The following is a 23,739-nucleotide window of genomic DNA, read 5'->3' on the forward strand; positions in this document are numbered from 1 at the left end:
CTTAAAATGGGGTTAGTGCATTAACCAACCTTGCTATTGTACTGGTCTACTCGCATGGTTTGGTTAACCCGCACCATACATGAGCAGAGATCGTTTTTTGCTATTGCAACGCATGCTGCATTCAATGACAATTCTGCTGCATTGCCCCGGGACCATCCAGACCATGACAGGTTGTTCAAAATTTGACCTGTCATGGAACATGTGTGTGCCAGGTTTCCAGAGGTTTATACTCCTGGATAGAATATAGCCATTGAGGAGTCCTCGATCTTGTATAAAGGGCAGCTGATGTTCAGGCAGTACATTCCGAGCAAATGCGCTCGCTATGGCATCAAGCTGTACATGCTGTGTGAGAGCTCAACTGGCTATGTATACAGCTTGAGAGTGTATACAGGGAAAGACACAACTCTTAACCCTGTAGGTTGCCCTCCCACACTGGGGGTCACAGGAAAGATCATATGGGAGCTTGTCCAGCCACTCTTTCACAAAGGTTATAACCTTTATGTGGACAATTTCTATACAGGAGTAGAGCTGTTCAGTTAACTCTACAAAGCTGCATCGTGGCTTGCGGTACAATTTGTTGTCGCCGCAAAGGATTCCCGCAGGAGCTTGTTTGCACGAAGCTCCAGAAATCCCAGAGCACTGTGTTGCGTTCCAACAAACTGCTCGCAGTCAAGTTCTCAGATAGGCGTGACATGTACGTGCTCACTACAATTCATGCTGAGAGCACTTCCCCGTCACGGTTTGGAGTCAGATGGCCGAAGTCCACTAGCTCACCTGTATACTTGATTACAACAAGTTCATGGGTTGAATGGACAAAGCGACCAGGTTCTTCAGCCATACAATGCAAGTCTTAAAAGTCGCACTTGGTATAAGAAACTGTTAACTCACCTGATCCAGATGGCAACATACAATGCGTATGTTTATCGTCAGACCACCACAGGAAGACTCATGTCTTTCCTTGACTTTCAGTTGTCTGTGATTAAAAGTCTCACTGCTACAGAAGCAGCAGTCTCCACTTCATGTGTTTTGGAGGATGTGGCAAGACTGCAGGAGCGACATTTTGCTGATAAAATTACTGCAACACCCAAAAAAGGAGAGACTATGTCGTCCTCGTAAAGTGTGCTCGATGTAGGGAAAGAGGCAGGAGACCCGTGTTTACGGTCCCCAGTGCCCAAGTTAGCCTGCCTTCTGTTTTCCTACTTGCTTTATGTTGTATCATACTAGAGCAAAACACTGGGAAATTGACTGAGGGAGCTGCCAATAGGTAAACCTTTCAATTGGTGTGAATGGATACCTACTGTCTGTGGGCCACTCCTTCACTACGCAAGCAGCCGCAGAATATTTGTTCCTCTACTTCAGGAAATCATGGACTTCAACACCTTTATCTGCTTTCAGAAGGTGGTAGTTGTTCTGTTCGCCAATTGACAAGTGCATTATAGTCCCCACGCTGCACATACTGGTGGGCAGAACATTCGCCACATTGTCATGGAGTACTCTGCTTGGCAGAAAGTTAAAGGCTTGACTGGATTTTGAAGTGCTTGTTAGGGAACTTATGTATACTACACAAGGACCACCCTGATTGCTATTGAGAACTGTAGTAAGTGTATTAAGTCAAAAAAAATCTCCAATCTGACTTATTCACCAACATTTCTACTTGTTTTGAAAGTGTGCAAACTCAATTATTAACTTATATCAGAACCATGTTATTGAAAAGGGATACAAGAAAATATCTAGGGCCATATGTAGGAAGCCAAATACCGGTCGGTAACGGCCGATTTTCGGTAAATATCCCGTTACCGACCGGTATTTAGGCATTTGCTATGTAGGGGGCATATTTCAGGATTCGGTAATTTACCGAATTGGTAAAATTACCGAATCGGTAAATACCGAATCCTGACATGAGATGTAGGAAACACTCTAATGAGTGTTGTGTAGGAATTAGAATTCGGTATTTACCACCAAATATAGGTTGGTGATAAATACCGAATACATTGCAAAAAGCAATATTTTGCTGAAATAAGAGTGCCATGTGGCAGACATACATGCCCTTAGGGCATGTATGTCCGCCACATGTGCACACATGCAGGAATCAGGGGTGCAACAGGGTGTCAATGTGACACCCTGCCACCCTTGAATGTGCTCCCCCCATTACCGAATCGGTATTTACCGATTCGGTAATGAGGCATACCTTCCCATTGATTCCTATGGGCCTCCAGGCCTATAGGAATCAATGGGAAGGTATGCCTCATTACCGAATCGGTAAATACCGATTCGGTAATTACCGAATTTCTCCGATTCGGTAACATTTACCGAATTACCTACATACACTTTACCGATTCTTAAATACCGAATCGGTAAAATTCGGTATTTAAGAATCGGTAAAGTGTATGCCACCTACATATGGCCCCTTGTATGAAGATTGTTTTCACATCTTTATTTTAAGATGTGAAAATAATCATCATACAAGATATTGTGTCCTGCACCCTTTCTCAATAACATTGTGTATGATGCCAGTTAGTAATTGAGTTTTCACGCTGTCAAAGTAAAAACGTCGGTGACTGAGACCCACATGACATTTGTTTGGCTTATTACTTAAGGGAACTTAGGCAATATACCCCAGCATGTTTGCCTTATTTTCAAAGGTTGATATACTCGCTCAGTTCAAGATATGGCCTACTGGGATACCCGGAAACCCCCCAACTTGCATCCACAAACTGGAAGGAGTTGGATTTAGCACAGTGAGAGCATTGATGGCACGTGACAAAAACGTTTCCTCACGCTTCAAGTAGCTAGAGATGGAAGGCATTAGTATAGGGTCTCTTGACAATGAGACAGGATTAGTCAGGACTCTGATGAGGACAGACACACAAACGGGTTAGAACAGTTTACGGTAGGTGCGCTTTCAGAGGTATATTGCAAAGGTAGAAGGTTAGTGAAGTTAGTACAGATACATGTCACGACTTCATCTTCTCCCATGGATTCAAATCCATTGCTGCCCCTCTCGCACTGAATTTAATATAGCACTTATGGGTCAATGCTGCTTGCCATGTTCATCCTCTATTAGAACATAGTAGAAGTCAGTTTGCTATATGATAAGTGCATTACAGTCACTGCACATAACAGTGGATTGGACATATGCTACGTTGTCACGGACTACCCGTGTTTCACATTCAAACGTTCTTCATAATTTAGGATGCTCTCTTTAGAAAGCTTTTGAAAATTTCCTGCATGTTTGCCTTCGATTCAAAGGCAGGTAAGCTTGCTCAGCTCGAGGAATGGCTCTGCGGCATACTCAGGCACCCTCCAACTTGCATCCACAAACTGGAAGGAGTTGGATTTCGCACAGTGAGTGCGCTAAAGGTGCATGAAAGACATGTCTTCCTGAGCCTCATGTGGCTGTCATGGGAGCCATAAGTAAATGTTCACTCGGCATGTGTTTCGTAATGTCCAGGAAGAAGGAGGCCGGAGACTTGACAAGGGGTAAAATGTGGTCATACTCATTATGTCCTGTGGCATATGAATGTGATGGGCCCTTGCATGGCGGCGGTAGGTTTATGTGAGTGCAAGTGATCTGGTTGATTGGGCCCATGGCTGGCGGTATGGAAATCGTGTGTATGGTGCGTGAACGACATGTGAATGGACCATAAAGTGGTTGGGGCTGTGAAGTGGCTTTATGGCTCCCCTTCAGAAGGCTTGGCTTCAATATTTATATACTTTGATAAGTATTTGCGCTTTGAAGCCAGTGTTTCTGGAGGTGCTAAAACTAACCAGTGTAAGTGGCAGATTAACTTTATCAAATTAGTGTCAGATTTATATTTGTAACAGTTTAATGGCCTTTTGTAAGACCTATTTTTTTTGTCAATATGGGTAGCAAGGGACTTTGTGCCCTAGCTCAGTCGTCAGCTAGGCAAACCTTCACATTTTTGAGCAGTAGACAAGGAGGGACGTACAAGGGTGAACGACATGCTTGGCTCCCACTGTTTTTTTTTTACCCAACATCCCCTGCAAACCTCAAATTTAGCTCAAATTCAAAATATCTTCACGTTTAAGTGATGGAAAGTTCAGGAATCTGTGGTGACCTACAAACTTCCATCTATCTAGTGTTTCCCCAGGTCAGGGTGGCCCAAGTACCCGCGACAGGCAAGGGCCTAAAACGTATTGAGGAGACATCAAAATTGCCTATCACAAAACGACCTGGTTTTGCAAGGGGGGGGCACCTGGGTTTTTGGCCCTGTGCTCAGCGGCCATCTAGGGAAACCTACCAAACCCACACATTTCTGAAGACTAGACACCCTGGGAGTCCAGGGAGGTATGGCTTGCGGGGACCTCCCACCCCCCCCCAACGTTTTCCTACCCAGAATCCCCTGCGAACCTCAAATGCAGCTGAAAGAATCACCTTTTCCACACTTTTTTGTGTGGGGTCACCGTGCCGGCACACATTTCCTACCACCCTGCGTTCCCCTTCGTCTCCAGAGTAAAATGATAGAGTGAATTTTTTCAGCTAGATTTGAGGTTTGCGGGGGATTCTGGGTAAGAAAACATTAGGGGGTCCACGCAGGCCATACCTCCCTGGACTCCCCCCGGGTGTTTGGTTTTCAGTAATGTATAAGTTTGCTAGGTTTCCTCAGGTGCCGGCAGAGCTAGGGGTTCAAAATCCACAGCTAGGCACTTTGCAAAAAAAGGGTCAGTTTTGGGCTGTTTCCTGTCACGGGCTCTAGGCATACCCACACAAGTGAGGTACCATTTTTACTGGGAGACTAGGAGAAACACAGAATAGTAGAACAAGTGTTTTTGTCAATTGACTTTCATGCATTTATCCCTTCCAAATATAAGACCGTGTGTAAAAAAGAATTAATTTTCAAAAAAGTCCTCCAATTCACATGCTGGTATAGGTACCCACATATATGGAGTTGTGCAAATAAACACTGCTCCTAAACTCCATCTGATGTTCCAATTTCGGAAATACATAGTTCTCCTTGATACCTATTTTCACACTTTTTATATTTTACCAAGTGAATTGCTGTATACCCGGTACACAACAAAAAACCAAAGCAGGTGCAGCTTAGTTATTGGCTCTGGGCACTTCGGATTCTTGGTGAATCTATAAGTCCTATATACCCCTGCAACCATAAGTCTCCAGTGGACATAACTGTATATTGGTATGTAAAAATCTGTCATACTTAGAAAAAGTTACAGCTAAAAATGCAGGCCCAAATAGCAGTTTTTTTTCAACTCATTTTCAATACGTTTTAAATTAAACTATTTCTTTCTATAGGAAAACCTTGAAGGATCTACACAAATGACCACTTGCTAAATTCAGAATTTTGTCTACATTTAAGAAATGTATAGCTTTCCGGGATCCATTATTGGTTTTACATCAATTTGTAGCACTAACTGAAAGGAGGTTGAAAGCACACAAAAAAATGGAAAAAATAGGCTCCCACTAAAATGCCAAAACTGTGTACAAAATTTTAGTTTTCTAACAAAAGTCTGCCTGTTCCTGAAAGCTGGGAAAATTGTGCTTTTATCACTGCAAATGCTTCATTGATACCATTTGCAGGGAAAAAACTGACGCTTTCTTCTTAAGCACTTTTTTCAAATTTTTCACCAAAAACCCTAAATTTAGCTGTATTTTGGCTAATTTCTGTGTCCCCCTCCAGGGGAATTCACAAAACCTGTGCTTTTAGGATCCTCAGGATGTAGGAAGAAAAGGACGCACATTTGACATGGATACCTTATGTGGACAAAAAGTTATAGGGGCCTAAGCACAAACTACCCCAAATAGCCAATAAACGGCTCAGCACTGGGAAGGGGGGGGGGGGGAGGCAGAGGACCAGGAGTTAAGGGGTTATTCCTCTGACTTCTTTCCTTTCCCACACTCGAACCTTCATTGAATTCTTATTCCCTCCCACCCACATTACTTCTCCATCGATTTTCTTCTTATTGCTGCTTATACCACCATAACTTCCTTGAGCTTCTAATTTCCCAGTTCTTGTACTTCCAGATGCCTCTCTGGTTATTTATTCCCTTCACAGTTTTCATCAGAATGAAGCCATGCATATTTTTCAGAAATTTGTATACAACACATTTTGATTGCCATCTGTTATTTACTAGATCGCTTTGTATATGCTTATCACAGTTACTTTTGAGGTCGCATTACATTATATTGTAAATTTTGTGATTTATAAACCTGTACAAATAAACAAGAAACATCAGCCTTGATTTTATGTCAGGACCAGAGGCGAGGATTAGGCTTCAACTTTCTTCACTTTTTTACATCCAGCATCCATTAGGAGCTTAAACAAAGCAAACTACATTTCTCATGAGACCTAGGGAAATAGAAATATCCAACAGCCAATCAGAAAGTATCCATCCTTCCAACTTCCCCAGAGGACGCTCTATCCTCCTCTTAATAATTGCTTTTTGGCTCTACCGATGTGTTTACCTTTTAATAACTGTTTGCAGGTATATAACGGTATAATTATATGGAAATACTGTGCCCGTGTCTGTTTTTTCTGATACGCTTAACTTACATTTTACTTTCCAGCACAGCCGTGGGAACGTTCTCATTCCTTCGCACCCGCTTGTGCGTCTGACAAACTCTTGACGCGGTGCGGTTTCCGACCGCCAGGGAAACCACGTCTTGAAATTAGAGCGCTCAGCGCATTAAGGGAGGACTGGTCCCAGGCCAATAGGCCCTGAATGATTACCTTTTGAGGCATCTACATTGCGCAGGGGATATTCCTATTTCTCTTATTTCCATTTTCCTACATATCACTAAATACTATTAAAATGGAGGATTTGAAGATTATCATGAGGAATAGGAGGTTACATACCTCCAAGTTGCCAATTACTTTTGCCAATTGATGGATGTGTCAATATTTAAGGCGTGGTGGCGCCCTTGGAGAAGAAAATACAGCAACTCCAGGCCCAGTGACAACGCCCCCTCGAACAGATGGAAGAACTTACTGGGCCCCAAGCCCCTTTACCTTCAAGACAGCCTTCCGCTTCATCCTCCGAGTTCAAATGCAAGCGCGAGGAGGAGAAAGGAGTGGATATGGATGCGTTTGCCCACCTGAAGAAGGCGTTTATGAACTCTCAGCCCACAGCATCTAATCTACGGAAACCTGCCTTGATTCCCAACTATCCAGATCCAGTCTTTCTGGTGACTCCCTCCCTCACCCCCCCCAAACCTCTGACTGAGATAGGGAACCCAGTAGACCCTAGCACCCTTCTGGGGCCCGTGCCGCTACAGATTTGAATGCCCTTGACATGGTACCCAAGATCCGGCTTCAGACATGTTAAATCTGGATTCACTTCTTGACAAAGAAGTTAGGAGCTGCCTTAAAGTCCCAGACTGGCACTAGAGTGTCCCAGACTGGCACTAGAGGGGAAAGAAGCTTTTACGCCAGAGGTAGATGTCAACATGGCTACTTTTCTGGCCAAGTTTGTGAAGGACCTGAAGAAGGGCACTGACCGCTCCTGGTGGTCATGCCAGGATAAATTGCTATACATTACAGGCGCGTTAGCCAGGATCCTAGACATGGCAGAAAACGCCAAGGCTTTTGGCTCCTTGGTATCAACGGAGGCACTATCCAGCTGGGCGCAGAGAGACATTATTTCCTTAGGAAATACAAACTGAGCTATTTCCACTAAGAGGCATAGTCATTGCTGATAAAAATTTACCCTAATTTGGTTGAGCTCTCCATCTCAGAAGCTGGACCTACTGTGGAGGAAAACCTTTTGGGGACCCTTTCGTGAAAGAATTGGGGACATTTGTTAACGCTTTCAATTCCTTAGATAAGGCTCAATCCTGAATCAAACGTAGATTTACCCCTCATGTTTTTGCCGGTAGTGGCAGGAGATGCTAGACTGGCCGCTTTTACCACCAAGCATCCTACAAAGGTAAGGATTACCACAGGGGACAATGGCAAGATCCAGGCAAATTTGGAAACTTCTATACAACAAGGTTGTACCCTCACCAGGGAGGGACCAGAGGAAATGAGTTGTTTAATACCCAACAAGGTGAGTGCACAGCCATGTTTTAGATATCTGTAGGAACACAAGTTTAACTCCTCATTACAGATTACAAGTCTTTCGTGTTTTTGTTTTCTGAAAAGAATTTGAGTGGGGCAAGTCCCTGGTTAGTGAGGCTGCTTGAAAGAATCTACGAGTTCAATTTTCATGTAAAACCCATTCCTGGATAAAAGAATGCCATGGTAAACTTTTTATCTAGCTGTCCAATTCGGAATGATGATGACGAGGCTATGGATGAGGAGGATAAGTGTGTTATTGGGAAAGTGGATGGTAGGGTAATTGACAGCAAAACTATTTCGTATTTGGAATGGAAGGAGTGTGCTGAAAAAGACAATGGTCAAGTCAAGCTAAGATTGTTCAATACCAATGTTTGGCCCCACAGGGCTTGAAAAATCCACTCGATTGCTCGCATATGCGAGCTAAATTTAACGAGGGCGAGCTGTTTTTAGGTCCTACTCACCCTTTCTGGCGAGTAGGAACACAAACTAACTTTTGTCCTCCGTCTCTGAAAATGGAGCAAAGGTAACAAGATAACAAGATTTAAAAGCATCTTGTTATCTTGTCACATTTGCTTTGCTTTCAGAGAGGGAGGTCAAGTAGGTTGCTGTTAGGTCGAGGAGATTTTTTAAGGTACTAGTACAATTTTTTTGATTTTTCAAGCCCTGCCCCAGGAAAGGAACATGAGTGATGATATAAGACCATTTTGCAAAATCAAAGACGAGTTGTCCGTAGAAAGTGAACTGGTGCGGCGTGGGAACAGGCTCATTACCCCAAGTTTCTTAAGAAAGCGATTGGTAGATCTTGCACATCAAGGTCAAGTGGGCCCGACGGCAAAAAAAACATGTTTTATTGGTAGCCTGGAATAGACAATGAAGTAGACATGTGAGTGGGCCAATGCATGGGTTGTCAAGCTGATAAAGCTTTGCAGGTTTATCAAACTCCTCTGTGCCTTGTCAAGTAACCCAAGGGCCCATGGGAGAAGTTGGGTATGGATTTTGTAGGTCCTATGTTTAATTTACCAGGGTGTAAGAGATATGCCTTGGTAGTTGTGAATTACTACTCTAAGTGGGTGAAGTGTACATGTTTGAAAGAACCCAAGCCGTGGTAGTTTATTTATCCTTATTTGAGAGGGAAGGTTATCCCCAAGTTATTGTGACTGACTGACAATGGGGTGCAGTTCAATTCCAATGGCATGCAGGAACTCAACAATGACCATTGTATCAAACATCTCACGGTTGCTCTGTATAGTTCACAAGGCATTGGGACGGTAGAAAGAGTTAACCGAATGTTGAAGGAAACTGTCCAGTTAGCGTTGGCTGCTGGGGTAGATGTATTAAGGGCTGTCCAAGATAGGCTATGGAGTTACTTTAATACCCCACATTCTTCCACATGATTTCTCCTTTTGTGTTGTTGAGAGGTAGGCATTCATCTTGTGATTTATCTCCTGCATAGGTTTGGGATAAGACTGAAGCGAGCAAGAGAGCTCCTAGTAGTGAGGCAGTGTGAACCAAGCTGAGAGAATAAGGAATATAAAAGCTGAGGTATGGCGCTCTTTACAATGTTAAGGAGGTTACTTTCCATGGTGGTGATTTACTGAAGATAAAAAAAAACTAAGGGACAAAATATTCTTATGTTCCAAGATTTTCCCAACCAAGCGCGTTTCCAATCATGCATTACTGATTGAAAATTAGAAATGGTGGCACAAGAGTAAGATGGCTCTAGTCAGAGGAGAACATGAGAGCGGTACTGGTGCGGGCGAGGAGAATCGAACAAATGAAATTTCAGAAACGGAGGCTGCATTGTGGTTGGAGGATGATTTGAGTAGAACTGGTCCGGTGGGATTACATGGGGTCAACCCTGTGTTTAATAACGAGGGAGCGGGAGATTTATTTATTTATGTGTCTTGTATAGCGCCTGAATCACCCCATACGGGTATCTCTGCGCTGGGACCGCCTGTGGCCATTCCAAAGAGGATTAGAATAGTTCCGTTTTCAGAAGTTTTCTGAAGGCTGGGAAATTTGTACACTGACGAATCTGTATGGGGAGAAGATTCCAGTACCGAGGGGCTAGGTGAGAGAAGGCTTTTCCTCCCATCCGTGCCAGTTTAATACGGGGAGTGCAGAGAAGTGCTTGATGACTGGATCTCAGTGGTCTGATCGGTGTATATCTGACCAACTTTTGGGAATGATAGCTGGGGCCCATGTTGTGTAAGGATTTGTATACCACGCAGCAAATCTTAAACTTGACTCTCTTTTTTATTGGGAGCCAGTGAAGTCTGCGAAGAAGCGGAGCAGAGGAAGTTTTAACAGGTGCGTTGCTTACTAGGCAGGCCGCTGTATTCTGGACTATCTGAAGTTTATTTAAAGATTTTTCTTTTGCTGAGATCAGTAGGGTGTTACAATAATCCAGGTGACTGATAATCAGAGCCTGGGTTAGAGTTTTACGGGTCGTTGGGGAAAGTAGAACAGGAGGAGGAGCCCTGTGGGACCCCCTTGGTGATGGTGGTGGTCTGTGAGCGATATGGGCCAAGGTTGATAGTTTGTGTCCTGTTGGTTAGAAAATCAGTTAGCCAGCTCAGGGCTTTACCCCTAATCAGGACCTGGTGGGATATGGTGTCGAAGGCTGCCGACAGGTCGAGCAGCACCAACAGAACTGCCCGACCATTGTCAGCTGCCATTCGGATGTTGTCAGAAATCTCCACTAGTGTTGACTCTGTGCTATGCTTTTGGCAGAAGCCGGACTGTGATTGGTCAAGGCGATGGGTGGATTCAATAAACTCAGAAAGGTGTTTATTTATATGTTTTTTAAGAAGTTTACTATATAGGGGGAGTAGAGAGATGGGTCGGTAGTTAGTGATATCCTCTGGTGGGATCTTCGGATTTTTCCTTATGGGAATGATCTGAGCTGCTTTCCACTCAGGCGTGAGGGTACCTTCGTCCAAGGACCTGTTAAGAATTAAGCATATAGGCCTGGCAAGAGTGGCGGACAAAGTGGCGCCGATTTTGGCCGGCAGGGGGTCTAATGGCGAACCTGATTTGGCGCTTTTTAAAAGAGAGTCAACTTCGGTGATGGTAAGGGCTGGGAAGGCATCTAGGGTATGTAGCTCTGCCTCAGTGGGAGGTAGTTCTAAGTGAGGGTCTGAGTGACGGACGGAAATAGAGGTGATTTTTTGGTATATATTTTCAATTTTCTGGGAAAGGTGATTTGCAATGTTGTCACAGAGATTTTGCGAAGGAGCTTCTTCAGTATTGCAAGCTCTGGGATTAGTGAATGCGTTTAGTATTTGGAACAGCGTACAGGAGGAATTTTCTGCTTTATTGATCTGTAAAGCAATGTGTGATCTGTGAGCAAGTTTCAAATTTTTGTGGTAAGCCGCTAGAGTACTTTTGAATTGATTTTTATCTACTGGGTTGTGTGAGAGGCGCCATGTACGTTCTAGTTTTTTACAAAGGCATTTTTCTGTTCTGAGGGTGGGAGAGTACCAAGGGGCCTGAGTGCGTTTGAGGGGATTCGATTGTGACTTTAGAGGGGCTAAGTGGTTTATAGTGTCGAGAAGGTTGGTAGTTAAGGACGCTAGTCTTTCCTCTGTACTATCCGATTCTTCATAATGGGGAGAGATGAAGGAATCCTGGAAGGATTGTGGTGTGATTTTATGCCACTGTCTATATTCCCTGGTGGATTTGGTTTTGGGGCCAACATCTCTGTGTCTGCCCTGGATAGAAAAATCAATCATATAGTGATCAGACCACTGAAGGGGACTCGTAGTTTTGTAGATAATATTGGGAGAGTTAGTTAAAATAAGATCAAGCATATGTCCAGCCTGATGAGTAGGATCGGTGTTAATCTTGCTTAAGTCCAGAGTGGTGAGGTCAGTTAATAAGGTGTTTGTTTCTTTGTTTCCAAGATTTTCCCCATGCACATTAAAGTCTCCTAGAAGTAGGAAATTTTGGGTGGAAATCACGTGGGGAGAAATTAATTCCAGTAAGTGAGATGGAAAGTTGGATAAGGGCCCAGGGGGTCGATAAACCAAGGCACCTTTCCAGCAGAGTTGTGGATGTATATCTGCTCTGAAGATTAGTATCTCCATAGTGTCGTTGCAGTGTTGATCAATGATAGATATCTTAATGGGGTCTTTATATATGATTGCTAATCCTCCTCCTGCTTTGAGGGGTCTGTCTTGTCTTTGGATATGGTATCCCTCTGGGAGAGCGATGGCAATGTCAGGATTAGAGTGGGGCTTAGTCCATGTCTCTGTCAGGAACCCAATGTGGGGGAGAGTGGAGGATAGCAAATCCCAAATGTTCATGGAATGTTTAGGTAAGGAGCGCACATTAGCCAAGAAACAATTCCAGTCTCTGTTGTTTTGATGTGCCGAATTCAAGGGCTCATGTTGTACCTAAAAATTCCCATTCCCATTCCAGTCAAGAAACTGTGTCTTCTACTAGTCCAGAAGCTGGCCCATCTGGTGAATCTACCAAGGTTGGTTCGTGTAATGCAACTGATCCAGGGTGTTTGTCATATGCCACTGGAAGAGTACGCAAAACATGGAATTCTGTTCTTCCTAAATATTTACGTGAATAGGTCTTGTATTAATTAGTTAATTAGTATGAGTTAATGTGTTTTATCCTTGGTTAAGCTGTCTATAGTCCTCAGTTTGTTTGTCAGTTTTATTTTCAAGGAGGATGTTCTGTGTTGCATCACACTGTACGTACTACGCATCTTTAGGGTGGTCGTATTGATGTCAATTTCCCTTGGATCACATTTTTATGGTTTCTTTGTTCATGTATTATAGTTTTATATTTTGTCATGGTTTGTTAAGGGGAAGATGTGTTATGGGGTGCTCTTACTTAAGCTCCAATTGTAATGGAATCTAGAAATTGAGTTGGAATGTCGCCACAGACATTCAGGCAGAGCGTTCTGGGGGCGTTAGTCTTCACTGGACGAGCTGCTGGAATGGCCGTGTGCTGTCCATTGTAATAATCGACTTCACTCTTCAAGAAATTCATCTGGTGTTCTTCACAATACATTGTCATCAGTGCGGGGGCAGGAGTGTTTCACAGTTAATGTTTAAAAACTAAATTTTTATAAATAGGTCACTGGAGCATGATGTGACAGTGCACTGTCACCTACAGACAGTAAATTTCCAATTGAAACTATATAGTGTATAAATAATCTGTAAAAACAGATTTCAGCAAACATATTAATCATTTGCAGGGAAGTGGAATTCCTATAACGCCAAGAGCAACAAGTTTTCAAGTGTATTTTGTCCTTAGAACAAGTAGGCCCAACCCCCTGCAGCACAAATCCTTCGGCTGCCACTTTGTAGTACCATATTATGGATCAGGGAAGGGCACTGTCTGCAGTTAAGATAATATGTGTGCCCATATGTTTATGCTGTTCAAACTTGTATTTATGGTTCATTAATTGAAAGCCTTTATTATTAGGGTGAGCGCTCCAAGTAAATGTTGTAAGCTCGGACTCCACTACTGACAGTGGTTTCAGTATAACAATGTGTACACATTTTTTCAAAGTTTAGCAATATGAGGCTATGTATAATGCTCCCAGAATGCTCTTTGATTAGATGCAAATATTCGCAGAAGCTTGAAAGCAAGATTGATGATTCTTTGCTGTCAAAATAAAATAAAATACATTTTTAATTTCAAGTACCATTTCTTTGCAGCATCATGTAGGAAGGAGTTGATGCATGCTAGTATTTCCCCAAAATATTCATAAATGGAAAATCAGTGTAACTAGTTTCAATAAGATTATGGGAAACAAAAATAAACAAGCCTTAGCAAAGCCAGTAGGTCTGAAATTGGTGGCCAGCTTTTTGGTTTTGTCACTGTGTGACGTGTTTTGGCATGGTTTTTGTAAAACCTTATTGGTTTGGGAGCTGCGGGGCCCTACCTATTATAACAAACATTGGTAAATGCAAAAATTGTTTTTTGGCCTCAAAAGGCACACACTGCCGCAGTAGTTACTGGCACTGAACAAAACTACTTTGTGTGCCGATATGTTCCTTGAGAAAGAGCAGAATGCGGTCACTCACAGTAAAGTAAGTCCATACAGAGAGAGAGACAGAATTGTAATAAATGCATAAGGTCATGATCAATGCCAGACCAAATTAGGGGCTCAATTATTAAGGAAAGTCTCAAAAGTGCACCCATGGTATATGTCTTTGCATTAAGTGCAGCTATTTATGTTTTGGTTTTTTAAACATAAATAAAACGCATTGTCATTTACAATGCAAATAACTTAAACTCGCGTAAATGCGAGACCTATTGCATTGCAAATGCTTGTTTTGTTCCTGGGTGGTCTGCAGAGTCCCTCATTCGCCAGGCTATGTCATACATACCAGGCCAGCTTTCATACAAGTGATGAGACCCTTTGCTGCAACTTATTCTTTATTATCTACCCTCTCTGAAAACCAGAATATGATCTGAAGCTTACCAATAAATTTAGTGAGAATACAGGATTGGCCCAGCAAATCCAGGATGCCAGGACATGCAAACTATTGTGACTACACTTACTGCCACGGAAGGACCACACAGCCACATCCCACAAACCTATGAAACAGACTACATACTAAACAAAATTAGCATTTTAGAGTTTGCACCATTTCATTACAGAGATCTCTAGTTGTCTCACGAGTAGCTAATTCATTCTGTTTGCATTCTTGGACTTGTGGTTTGGATCTGTAAAGGTAAACATTCTAAAGGGTACATATGTGCCTACAAAGTAGATCATGGAGCGATGCACAAAGATTTAAAATAAAAAAAGAATTACTTGCCTTTGCCACAATATGGAACCAATAAGAAAACATTTTCTTTCTTTTTGAAACATGATATGGCATTAAAGTTGTACCAACTTCTCATAATTAAAACAAATATAGTGCAAAGTGTGTTTCAATGAAACTGGCCCTCTCCTGCTCTCCCAAGTGTTATGATGAAGCAACTGGGATGTTCCAGGATAGGTGTTAGCGGCGGGCTTTCTCAGGTGCTAATTAATCCCTCTTTACATCCTACTGTGCTGCTTCACTGAGATACTACCATTATAATAAATGGGGTGTCGATTTCTGACCCTTTCTAGCTTTCACTTATAATTCAGTGAATTGATTAAACTCTGTTAAATAAAAAATAAATACATGCTTTCTTTGAAATCATTGGTTGTTGCACATCTTCTATCCTTGAATGAAATTGTTTTCATGCAACCGTGAGCTGATCTTTTGGATGCTCAGAACTGTTGAGTGATTAGTGCTGTAAAAAGCTATTATCTTTGAGAGATTGGTCCAGGACCATTGTTTTTTGTACCACTGAGATACTACAGCACAACAGATGAGCCTTTAAAAGAAACTCTAAAACAACTTTTGTCCCTGGAGAGAATGTGACCCTGCACTTTTAAATGTAATGTGCAACCTCAGCCAATCCGCTCCACATATATTTTAATGAAAACTGTTGAAACAGTCCGCAAAAAATCAGGACTGTTTGGGTAAATAAGGGAAATCTGGGCATCCTACAGACCATGTCACACATAATAAAGGCTCCCAGTTCGTTTTTACTGACTTTTACAGAAAACAAAATGTTTCATGTCTGTATTTATTTTTAATAGCGGGAAAATACTGAAAATTGTGTTTCTTGTGAGCGACTGTCCGTGCAGTCTTTCGCGAATTCCAGGACAACAGCTGAGCCGATAGACAGCATGGGGAGTGAAATAAAAAAAACAGATTGAGATTTCCCTAGATACACGCAACAGATATGTAGAATAATGCGGATATTTACTTGTGGGTGGAGTGTTCTGCTATATTTGGCTGCTTAATTTACTGAAACACGACAGGCATCAAAGTATGAACGCATATTTATCAGTTAAATAAATATGGAAATATACCATTTTAAGACTCCATTTATTCTCAAAACACAAAATAAATATGGACAAATATGAATAAGATGGCCCAAAAATAAATATGGATAAATACAAATGGAAATGCTAAAAAAATTAATTCCATAAAACCGGAAGCCCTGCACATAATACATTAACCCCTTCCATGCTCATGACGGAACGGTTCCGTCATGAGCCACGGTTGAGCTGTGCTCATGACGGAACCGTTCCGTCATCGGCCCGCCCGCGCACGAACCCTTCAGCACCGCGGCGGAATTCGCCCAGCGCTGAAGGGGTTAAAATGTTACTCATGAGAATACTGAAAACATAAGAATGCTACATGTGAGTGGAATGTCTTCTGAGTTAGAGATGACAGGACCCTTTGGTTCCTCACGAACTCCTTGTAAACGTGAAATAACTGCGTGTGTGGGTGATAGACTTCATGATGTAGAATGTTCAGTTAGCGGTTAGACACTCACACCAAGCTCTGTGTGTGGCGTGATAATTTGCAAGTAACTGTGCTGGGAAGGATGGTACAACTGGCGAAGAGATTGGGGTTACATAAACCTTGCGACCCGAAGAACTGAGTGCTCTCCTGGAGTTTGCCATGGTCCACCAAACTGCTCGTGCACCTCAATAGAACTGAAAATACACGGCTGGCATATGTGGAGTCAAAGAGCCACTCCAGCCACTGCAAGACCTTACAGAAAGTTTTTGTCATCGGCTAGAAACTTGCTAGTAAAGTCGAAAAAAGAGGTACAGCGCCACAGCATAACACAGAGCTGTCATTCATACAGTATGGCAGTACTAAAGGCAGTGGTAGACGAGTGCAAGGAAGTGCTAAAAAACGAAATAGTTTTGATGCAAAGAAACGCTAAAGGCACTAAAAACCAGATACCGTCCAAAGAGGTGAAAAGGATAAAGAACCTGTGTAAGAAGCGAAGCCACTACTCACCGCCAAAGAAGAAGACAGGGCCTCACAACCAGAAAGAGGGCACAAAGATCCAAATGTTAGCACATGGCTAGCGCTTGACAAAAGTGCCGGTCCAAGCGGACAGCAGATGCTGCAGGAGCGAGGTCTGCTCCCGGCAGCAGAAAGTTCCAAAGAATATGATGCTGCTGAAATTCCTAAAACCACCGTCTCCCTTCGACACCACTAAAAAGAAGAATATTGGCGGTAGATGAACTGCCTGGATCGAAACTTTTGATGATTTCATTGATGCACTGGAAGAAGTAAATTACTAAAATATCATTAAACATCTTAAGATTTTTGCAGGTGAAGGAGTAAAAGAAGAGATAAAGAAAATACCATGCGGTGGTGAAGTGATGTACTGTCAAAATCAAAGGGGTGCTAAACACAAAGTTCAATCCAATGTCACACGTGACTATGAAAGTTACATTTTCAACAAAGAAAGGCAGAAAGATGGTGAAACAATGGATGAGAGTGTAGAAAGATTTTATTCGCTCATCAAGCACTGCAAGTTCAACGAGTTAAATGATGAAGAGGCTATGCATCTCCGAGTGATAGATGGTTGTCCCTCCGATTCCTTCAGATTACGAATGCTGAAAGACGCTCAGCTTGGAGAGAGTACTCATGTCTGCCAGATCTTAAGAAAGAGCTGACAGAAAAGCAGCTAACATGAAGGCCGGAAAAGGCCCAAAATGAATCAGTGCCGAGTGTAATAAAGGAAGTTCACTCAAGGGAGAAGGCCATAAAGTAATGTCTTTAAAAAAAAGGAAAAAAAATTGTGTGTTTCTGATGTGGATTTTCCTTTACACATGAAGGTAAATGACATGCCATTGGACAGATATGCAAAGGCTACGGGAAAGAGAACCATTTTGTAACGGTTTGCAAAGCGAGGGTAAGATTAAGTGTGTCACATTGAGAAAACAAAATGGGAGGAAAGAGCAAGTGCGTCACATGGAGAAAACAAAACGGATGCCAGAACGTTCCAGACGCGACATTCTACGCACACCCACAAGGCCAAGCGACCACATCAGTTGAGGCAAGCAGAAACTGATCAACGTCGATTGTCATCAAATACCTCATCTAAAGGTCCGTCACCGTCAAGCGACCATAAGGAAGATGGGTGTGCGATGTCAATGTTGGCCACTGAACTACATGCGCATGTAGAATTAGCTTCTTGCGAGGAAGAATGTAGGTTGAAGCTAGGTCGACAAGTAAAAGTGCTAAATTAATTTGGACACTGTCCAAGAATCACATTGAAAGTGAATGGGTGCTTCATACCTTTTATCATAGATAGTGGTGCACCAATAAACATTATGCCAGCGGGAAAATACAGTAATCTGTCTTCAGTGTCCCGTTTAATCCTGTCGAAATCCAAAGTGTGTACGTGGGCTTCTTCGATGCAGCTGCAAAGTCAAGGCTCATTCTTAGCAACTGTGAAACATAAAATGACCAAAATGTAAGCACCAATTCATGTCATGCCAGGCACCTTATCGAGTGCGTGTTTACTCTGTTTCAGTACTGCTGCTGACATGGGGCTGATTTCTGTAAACAACAATGTCAATGCCTATCATGAGATAGTGAATCAGTTTCCATCCTTGTTTCATGGACTATGAAGACTTAAGACCATAAAAGTGCAACTTCACATAAATGAGGACATACGTTCTGTTGCTCAACGACATTGTCGAATTGCATTCATTTACAGGAGGCTGTTGAGAACTTGACACTATTAAAGCACAAAATCATTGCGCGAGCTACTGATTCGACCTCATGGGTATCACCTATTGTGGTAGTGCCGAAAAAGAATAGTGGAGGAGCAGTGTGCATCTGCGTCGATATGCGCCAAGAGAACAAGGCGATTGAAAGAGAACGCCATCCATGTCTGCACATTGCTGACATGATTACACAGCTATATGGAGCTAAAGTCTTTTCCCGCCTTGATTTGAACAAAGAGTATTACCAACTCGAACTGGAGGAAAACTACTGGAACATTACTACCTGTTTGACTCATGTTGGTTTGTTTAGATATCAAAGACTACATCGCAGCCAAAGCCTGGACGAGCTCCCACTCAGCATCAGACACTCCCCTACTCTGCACACCTTCAGGAAGGGCCTCAAGATCTGGCTCTTCGTCAGATCCGGAGCTGCACCCTCTACCCCCACCCCCAGCGCCTTGAGACCCTCATGGGTGAGTAAACCACCTTATTGATTGAAAGACTATGTTCCAGAGTGATGTCAGCTGCAGAACTCTTTCCCAAAGTAATCTGTTGCATAATACAGTGAGTCACAAATGCTTTCAATTACAGTGATGACATACTAGTTTTTGGAGCGGCACAAAAGGAACATGATAAAGCTCTTACGCAATTGTGTTGTACACTTGCCAATGCAGATCTCACTTTAAATGCAGCAAAGTGTGAGTTTCATAAAACCAAACTCAAGTTCTTTGGTCATATCTTTTCCGATGGGGGAATGACTATGGATCCAAATAAAGTTCAAGCCTTGTCATCCATTTCTCCCCCACAAGATGTAACTATGCTGCGATCCTTCCTTGGTATGGCCAGTAACTTGTTATGGTACATATGTGTGAGCTCTACGGGACCGAGTGTGGTTCCCTCGTCTTCAAGAAAGAGTTGAAAAAGAGTTAAGGGAATGTCATTGGTGCAACTGCTTTCCAACGAAAACAACACTGCATTTTTTAAACATGTCTGATCATCCAAAGCATGCAGGCCTCGAAAAATCATACAAATGTTACTAGATTAGCAGGTCAGGTTACTTGAATAATCTACTCGACCTGACTGTACTTGACCTGTAAACTGGTTACAAATTGTGTGATCATTGGCAAATATATTATTTTACACAGTCGCCTTTTTCTTCATGCTCACAGATGAGTGCACCTTCAAATATTTGAGTTTATCATATCTGCTGTACAAAACAAGACTCTTTAGTTTGATTAAATATACTACATTTGCTCTATGTGTATCTAGCCCACATTTAGGGTACACATGATCCCTAACTTGACTCTCAGTTTACCATTAGCATTACCATCGTGGCATGGGCAGGAGTGATTCTCAGTTCATGTTTAAACATGCACTTTTAATTAATATATTACTAAAGCATGATGTGGTAGCGCATTGTCATTTACAGACAGTACATTTCGAAGAAATGGCCAAAAACCAACCCACTACCTAGCAGCTTTACGGATACATTTATATAGTGTATTAGCCATAATCTGTGAAAATTGGGTTTCAGAACACATTTACCATTTGCACATCAGTATGTAAAATGTACTGATTTTTCATTCTTTTAAAATATTTTTTTCATCACACAGTACAAAAATTGGGCTTCCACAGCTACTGAAATACATTTTGAAATGTTGGTACAGTTGACTTATTAGCTATTTAAACGAGTGTTAGGAAAAATCTGATACCCTACAGCCTTTTATTTCACACTTCTCTTGAAGCAGGTCAGACAGTTCACTTTACAGAATTCTAGACCCCTGCAGTCAGAAAACGAGAAGTAATTGTAAACTGACTTCTGACCTCTGTCTCTGAACACAGAGCAAATGTGACAAGATAAATACAAGATTTAAAGGCATCTTTATTGCTCCATCACGTTCTGACTAAAGAGAACACCTGTTCTTAGTCAACTCGCCAGATTGGGCGAGTAGGTCCGAAAGATAAGGTGACCTGATAAAATCTGTAGCATAGCATGTATATTTTTCGAGGTGTGCCATGCATGGAAGAAGATTAAAATTGATGTCTTTGCACCCTTTGATAGTAAGCATCATCTACTAGTAATTGTTGATAAATATATGAATATTCCTGTTTTTCCCTTGTCGAAGTTCTCTCATCAACTACTCATGACAGAATCATTGAGAGATTAGAAAGTATTTTTGCAACATGGAGTGTTCCTTCAATTTTGAAATCTGACAATTGCCCGCCTTTCAATAGTCAAGAATTTAAAGATTTCCTCACTCATCTAAAACTCAAGCTTCAGAAAAGCACACCTCTCTGGCCACAGGAGAAATAAAGAGATTTATGAGCACCCTCAAGACCGTTCAACACGCTATGCTGGTAAAGCTTGAACTCAAATCAGTTCTTCAGTCTACGCTTTGTGCATACCAGTCAACTCCCCATTCTACCACAGGTGAAAGCCCTGCCATCTTAATGTTTGGGAGAGTAATAAGAACCAAACCGCCAGAATGGACTACTGAAAAATCTATTGACATTATTAGAATTCACACCACTGATTCGTCTCCCAAACGCAAAATGAAGACCTATGCGGAAAGACGCCACTGTGTTCGGAGCACTGTGCATAAAAGAGGAGACCAAGTTGTCAGGCAAAAACAGAAATGCAAGTCTGATGCTCCTTTTTATGCTGACCGTCTGAGTGTTCCGACTACTAAAGGACACAGAGTGACTTCTCATTGTCCTGGAAAGTCCATTACATGAGATTACTTGCATTTCAAGTAACTGCCTCAGCATTCTCCAACTACAGTTTTCAGTAAGTGAGACTGATCCAGAGGTTCGGAAGTGAGAATCCAGAGAGCCCAATAATGGTACCAATGTCTCTGTCCCCAGTGCCAGTCATGGACACTTCTCCATTATCTCCGCAGCCTCACATGATCAGATCTGAGTGACTGATTTGAGTACCAAAACAACTTATTGAAGATTTGTGATGTGTATATGGGTTATTTGTATTTGTAATTTAACAAAGGGGGAGATGTAGGGGGATATGTACAAGGAAGTGGCGGAGCATGGCATTAGCCTCCTTGACTTAACGCCACGGTCCGCCACTTCTGAAACGCAAGGCTGCACCATATTTACAAAAATGTGGTGTAGCCTTGCGCTTTCCCCTGCGATGGTGCTAAGTTTAGCCACTTAGCACCAATGCAGGTGGGTGTCTGCATGCAGGGGTGGATTGTTTATGTGTAGGAAGGTGTCCCTTCCTGCAAATAAACAATCCTAAAATGCCTGCCACTTTCATGTGTGCTGCTTCATGCAGCACACATGAGAGTGACAAAATGGCATTTTTTTTTAAAGGTTTATGTACAGGATGGGGCACGCTAACCATAGCGTGAAAGGGGGCCTTATGTACAAGGCAGCGTTAAGCCATGTTAAGTGTACATAAGGCGCAGCCCCTATCGCCGTCACAAAGTTGGTGAAAGTGACGTTGTGGTGGCGATAGGGGCTTGTACATATGCCCTTTAGTGTCTTTTAAGTTTAAGATGACAGGACCCTTTTGGTTCCCAAAGGACTCCGCAGAACACTGACATAAGTGTGGGGGTTATAAAATCATGATGTAGAATGTTTAGTTAATGGTTAAATGCTGAGGAATAAAGACACGTATTAGCAAACTCAGTGTGTGGCGTGATCATTTGCAAGTACCCAGACTGAGGAGGACGTTACAGTGACCAAATGCAAAACTTGACAACTATGGAACATCATGAAGTCCCCAACGAACACTGTGTCCCCCTTTAGGGCCTATCCTTTGAAGACTGCATCCACCTGTACAACACTCCTCCACCTGTACGACACTAAACCCGAGGTGGATTTTGGTGTCCTTTGTATATCACTAAAACCTTAGTCTCCTTCCCTACATATCAATTTAAAGCTCTATGCATCACAAAAAAAACTAGACTCTCATCCGGAAAATATAATTACGTCCTTTTTTGTGATCTGTGTGTTCACTTAGACACTGCCTCCTTTCTCTGGGACCGCTCACCTGGGTTTGAGCCCGGCTCGCTCGTAGGCCCAAGCGGCTGTCTGTGCGGTGGGAGCCAGCGGATCGCTAAAGCTGCTGGTCGGGTAGTTCCTCTCCATCATCCGGGAGCAATGGGCGGGGGCCTTCACATTTCGAGCGTACGTACAGTGGGGAAGCTGCAGAGAGGGTGCAAGCGGGTGGCTCAGACACCGTGCGGTTGACTCGGCGTTAATATTTATTGTTGTTATTCAATGTTATTGGACTGCGAGGTGCAGCACAGCTCCCCCATGTTGGTTCACTTCCCAGCATGCACCAGGATAGCACCATCGCCACCTACCCACTGCGGGGACCTCCTCTGAGTTCTTCGCTCAAAAAAGCCATAGAAAGAGGACAGCAATTATTTACCCTGTACACGGAAAATTCAAGGCAGTCGGCCATCTTACAGTAGAATTTGTTTCCCAAATCAAATAGGAGCTCCTCAGCAGACTTAGATATATTAATAATCTTTGATGGCAAAAACAGTAAACGGGTTTTTTGCATTATTGTATAAATTCATTTAAATATTTAGAATGAATAATTATATTATTTACTAAATCTATTATAGCAGCATTGTTATTGTGAACATATTACAACCATTATTGCTTGAAACGACACAGTATACATACCTGCGTTCTGGTAAATTTGGACCGCTTGCCCCCTTTCGAGATGGCCGCTGTCACCCATGTCTTCAATGGCCTTCGGTACAAACGTGTCAGTGCTACACTGTCTTCCAGGCTCCGATATTGAATATATCAACATCTGGAGGAAGGAGAAAGGGGAAGCTGGTGCAAATAACATGCGGGTTGCTCGAAAGTGAGCGATGTTTGGCAAGGAAAACTCCAATGTTTACGGCGCTACAGACCTGCGAGCATTTGAAAAATGTCCACAGTGTAAATAATGCTGGAGCGAACATAGTGAAGGGGCTGTAGAAATTGCAGTTATTTTGATATTTGTCGTTTGCTTCACTGATAATAGAAATGCCAAACGGTAAACGTGCACGCACGTATAAGCTTTGACCCACGTTTAGCATCTCATCATTCTATGTCAGGACAGGAGGCTCCGATTATGCTTTCTCATTTCTTTATTAGAAATGCCCAGCAGCCAATCAAAACAGTTTA

General features: G+C 42.5%; 1 protein-coding gene across 2 annotated transcripts in view; it reads right to left on the minus strand.

Annotated features, from left to right (window-relative positions):
• Positions 1-22,948, minus strand: part of QSER1 (glutamine and serine rich 1) — a 693,647-nt gene extending 670,699 nt beyond the window's left edge. For both annotated transcript variants that reach the window (XM_085648248.1, XM_085648247.1), the window contains exon 1: positions 22,604-22,948. In XM_085648248.1, the coding sequence (XP_085504374.1) occupies positions 22,604-22,704 (101 nt within the window). In that variant the 5' untranslated portion in view covers positions 22,705-22,948. The remainder of the gene's footprint in view (positions 1-22,603) is intronic.
• Positions 22,949-23,739: the final 791 nt, after the last annotated feature.

The sequence above is a fragment of the Triturus cristatus genome, chromosome 3_2 (assembly GCF_964204655.1).
Source record: "Triturus cristatus chromosome 3_2, aTriCri1.1, whole genome shotgun sequence".
In the NCBI taxonomy this organism is placed as follows: Eukaryota; Metazoa; Chordata; class Amphibia; order Caudata; family Salamandridae; genus Triturus; species Triturus cristatus.